Source organism: Priapulus caudatus, unplaced genomic scaffold, assembly GCF_000485595.1.
Source record: "Priapulus caudatus unplaced genomic scaffold, Priapulus_caudatus-5.0.1 Scaffold979, whole genome shotgun sequence".
In the NCBI taxonomy this organism is placed as follows: domain Eukaryota; kingdom Metazoa; phylum Priapulida; class Priapulimorpha; order Priapulimorphida; family Priapulidae; genus Priapulus; species Priapulus caudatus.
In genome coordinates this window covers 94,073-98,550 of record NW_014578040.1, presented here as the reverse complement: position 1 = coordinate 98,550, position 4,478 = coordinate 94,073, and the positions used below count along the sequence as shown (strand labels likewise).

At 41.6% G+C, this 4,478-nt stretch overlaps 1 protein-coding gene across 1 annotated transcript in view; it reads left to right on the top strand.

Moving 5' to 3' along the window:
* Positions 1-3,254, top strand: part of LOC106814791 (ubiquinone biosynthesis O-methyltransferase, mitochondrial-like) — a 14,685-nt gene extending 11,431 nt beyond the window's left edge. The window contains exons 5-7 of the mRNA XM_014819140.1: positions 794-932; positions 1,220-1,379; positions 2,802-3,254. Coding sequence (XP_014674626.1) covers positions 794-932; positions 1,220-1,379; positions 2,802-2,962 — 460 coding nt within the window. The 3' untranslated portion in view covers positions 2,963-3,254. The remainder of the gene's footprint in view (positions 1-793; positions 933-1,219; positions 1,380-2,801) is intronic.
* The last annotated feature ends 1,224 nt before the right edge of the window (positions 3,255-4,478 follow it).

The window sequence follows — 4,478 nt, the reverse complement described above, 5'->3', positions numbered from 1 at the left end:
TCGAAATTTAGATTGTCTCTCAACCCTATCGGGACACGAATAATTTGGAAACGTCCGTTGCTAAATATTAGCGCTCCGATAGCTTCTGAATAATGACTAAACAGGTCGCAACAAAAGCGGTAAATCGTGCGAATTCAGCTCGTGCAAGATTACGATTTACAGCAATACGCTGTCAAATATATGTAAACGAATATCAGTACCACGAAGGTGAGTGATTAGTGGTCATAATAAGCTGAGGAACGTATACACTTGCTTCTTTATTGGTGGTAAATTTTGATGAGAAAAATCGGTTAAAAATGCGGGAATCCGTTGTCTCACTCTTGTTATTTATCTACTCTTGATGAGTATTGATACATTTGTTTGTATTGTAGTATATTTTATTACTAGGCATCACTCACTGTCTCCCGCTAACTCTTTTGTGAGAGGAGTTTGCGATGAGGATTTTATGATTCGGGGCTAGAGATTCTATCAGTTAAACTAGTCTGGACATGAGGAGACAAGAATTTCCAACCTGGGAAACTCGTATATTTGTTTTTGTATTGTACAGAATGCTTTACCACTATGCATCACTGTTTCCCACTAAATCTTTTGTGAGAGGAGTTTGTGATGGGGAGATGGGGTTCGGAGATTCTACCAAACTAGTTGGACAATTCCAGCCAGAGACGTGAATTTCCAGCTTGGGGAAACACACGGATACGCGCAGCTGTGATACTACGACTTTTTGACAAAAACTGCGCTAGCTTGACAAAGTCTTGATCGTTGGTCTCTTACTGTTTCTCCTTATCGTCTGCAGGTTGACGTACGTCCAGAGCACTGTGGAGGACATGGCTGAAGAGATGCCCTCTTGTTTTGATGCGGTCGTGGCGTCCGAGGTCGTGGAGCATGTCAACGAGCAGACGACCTTTGTCGGTGCGTGCTGCCACCTAGTCAAGGTAAAGTCACGAAAGAGAGCGATTCGCGCAACGTTGGGGGAATGCGTGAATACACTGCATTCCACCTGGGGGGGGGGGAGGGTAGGCAGTAGGTGGTGCCACCTGGTGAAAAGCATTAACGTCACTCCCGATCACGATCAATCCCATCCATCGGTAAATTTAATATTTATGTATGCTAAAAAAATTCTCACTGTTTGTCTGTTGAACCAAGTTAAATTAGTAAAAAAAAAAGATGCCAAAAAATTCAGCAACTCTGCACAGTAAACAAAAGCGGCGTACTTTCGCAGCCCGGTGGCTCCCTCTTCATGACGACGTTGAACAAGACGTGGGCTTCGTACCTGCTGGGCATCGTGGCGGCGGAGAAGTTGCTACGCGTTGTGCCGGACGGAACTCACGACTGGGAGAAATTCATCTCTCCAGCGACCCTGCAGGAGATCGCTGCAGCGAGTGAGTGCGCGTTTTATTTGCGAGGAGATTGCGGAGGCTGGCGAGTGTTTTTTGTGTGTAGTGGCGCACCCTGGTGTAGATTGAGAAAGCAAGCAAGTGTACATTTTATTCAGTGACCCTGCCTGGAGTATATAGTGGTTTTGTTATGTATGGTGGCGTTTTTTTCTGTTAATTGTGGACCTAGTCGGTGCACCATTTGTAATATAATATGTAAATAATATAACCAATGTAATATAGGTCGATAGATGTTAGGGGAAGTTGTTATTTGGTAGAGCTCTCAGTTAGGCTGAAGGGGTCGTTGTCGTATATGTATCCGAGTATAGTACCCGAGGTGTCGGCGAGTATGTCGCCCACGCCTACTCTCTAACCCTAACCCTAACCCTAACCCTAACCATATCAAATAGTTACCTCGGGTACATATTATACGCCATTATACGACAACGACCCTTCGTGCCTTAGTTAGTCTGAATTTCATACATTCGAGTCATCTCTCTCAATTTTGATCATGTAGTGGAGAAAATGATTAGGGAATAACTCACTAAGCTAATTGAGGTAACATTTAGCTTCATGTTTATCGAGTTGTTTTTCTCCCTCACAATCGTGCAAGAGTTATATATAACGATATTAAAGCCACAATATGCGCATCTACACGCTAATTTCTCCAGTACTAGACTAGCAAATACTTCGTTTCATGCATAATCATACTACCTTATGACAAAATAAACTCTAGTTCCTCCCATTTCACTGCACGTTGGCTTAAATAAAAGGTATTTGAAAATACCTCCAATGTTGTTCAAATTCTCCGATGTTGTTGACACTTTTGCGTTGCTCTGCCAAGCAACCGTACAGCGGGTGTAGCAAAGATTTCTATGGCCCGTGTGCGTTTTTCGCTCGCACGCTGCTAGCGCAATGACATGTTATCGTTCGCGATATCAAGCCTAAAATCAATACGTTATTCTCAGAGTTTATTACGCTGCCTATTATTACTTTCCCAATAGCCATTGATGTTACATACACTGCAGTTCACAATACTACAACTATCTTGAAATGTAAACGACTATATTCTCTGCTCAACACCCGTAGCAACATGTGACGTCACCTAACCGATTTGGGGCCAAATTGCTTGGCAAACAATTCGGCGTTGGTGCCAGATTACCAGATTTCGCACCTCTTTCTTGTGGGTTTTAAGCAAACGCGCAGTGAAATGGGAGGAACTAGAGTTTATTTTGTCATAAGGTAGTGTGATTATGCATGTCACAAAGTATTTGCTAGTCTAGTACTGGAGAAATTAGCGTGTAGATGCGAATATTGTGGCTTTAAGCTATGTATATACTTCATGTGTGTAAAATGTAAAATGCTTCATGTGAACTACAATTTCTAGTTTGACTCTTCTTTTATTCTATTTGTTATTTTTCCCACCAGATGGCTGCGAGACACGACTGCTACATGGCATGTACTACAACCCGCTTAGCAACAGGTGGCGCTGGGGTAGAGACACAAGCATCAGCTATGCAATGCATATGGTGAAAGCGGCAGCGCCACCTAGTGTCGACGACAAATCTTCCGGCGACGGCAGCAGTTGAGGCTGTGATTGTTAGATAGGCAGTATTGCGATATGTTCGTTTTCGCTCCAGCCATCGCAGACAATTATCATGAGAAACTCGACTGTTTTATCGCATCTACGTCACACACGTTAAAGTGTGTGTGTGTGTGTGTGTGTGTGTGTGTGTATGGTGTGTGTACATGAATGGACGTATACAAGTACATGTGTGTACGCAAACTCCACGACAGATGGCGCTCTCGCTCATGGGCTCAATCTACCACTGCCACAAGTAGATTTCGGTTACAATTTGTAACACTTTTTTACTACAAGTTTTACAGCAGGCACGTTACTCGTATCCTATGTAATAAGATTTGGACTAATAAAAGTTGCAAAGATATCAAAAATCCAACCGTTATTTCATGAAAAATTTGATAAAATTGTGATACGAAATAGTACGCGGATTGTGCGCCCATTTACCTCTTTCAAATTATACGCTGTTTACGAATCTCCATTCGCTGGATTTCCCCCGAGCTCCGCCCACTTTAAAAATAGTGCTAGCATTGTGGCAGTGGTATATTGAGTGTGCGAAGGGGCACTGCATGCAGTTTGGTGTGTACTGTCACTTATTCATGGAGATAGTGTAGTACACAATTTGCATATCATGCTATGGTCCGTTACGTTGGCTGATACTTTATTACACACAGGATCACAGTGATGACTATTAATCAATAAATAGTTGAGTTGATCTTCAATTTGTGACCGATTCAGTGATGTTTTCATGAATACGTACTACGTAGTAACATTCATACAGCTGTATGTGATACGGATATTGCTGTATTATGCAAACAGGAAACGGACATGCTGGCAAACAGACTAAAACGTGTTTTGATAATTACATTCAATTTTACTATGTTTTTCAATGTAACATATGAATGCACCTTTGGCAATACATAGAGTCAATTGACTAAAATTGCTACATTAAATTTTAACCGTAAGTAAAACCGTAAATGAACCGTATGTGATTAAAATTTACAAATTACAATAAAACGTTGCAGACATTACAGTAGTACAACATACCACACATTCGAGTCACATTACCAAACTAAGTAGTATTGTAATTAAAACCTTGATTAAAAATTTACTCCTCCACTTATATCAATCTTATTTAGATTACGTTATATGTTATAATATTCACTCCTAATCAACCGTACGATAACAGAAGTACATATACTGGACATGTTCATACGTATATATACACATACGCATGTATATCCATGCAAACACCACATCATAGAGGTCCCATATTATACTGGAATCAGTGTATTGGATTCCAGAATCTCTGTATTGAACCATGGAATACGTGCGTTGGGTTCTGGAATCGGTAATCGACTCCCGAAACCACGACGAATTCAAACGCACTTTGCGCAGGACGCCAGTAAAAGGTAGTACAAAATATTGCCTCCAGGTGGCAGGATTATGGACATCTATACTGGACAAAAGACTCCTCGCCATGATTATTAATAGGGGCAAGACCGCGGCGTCGCTGTGTGGGGTGG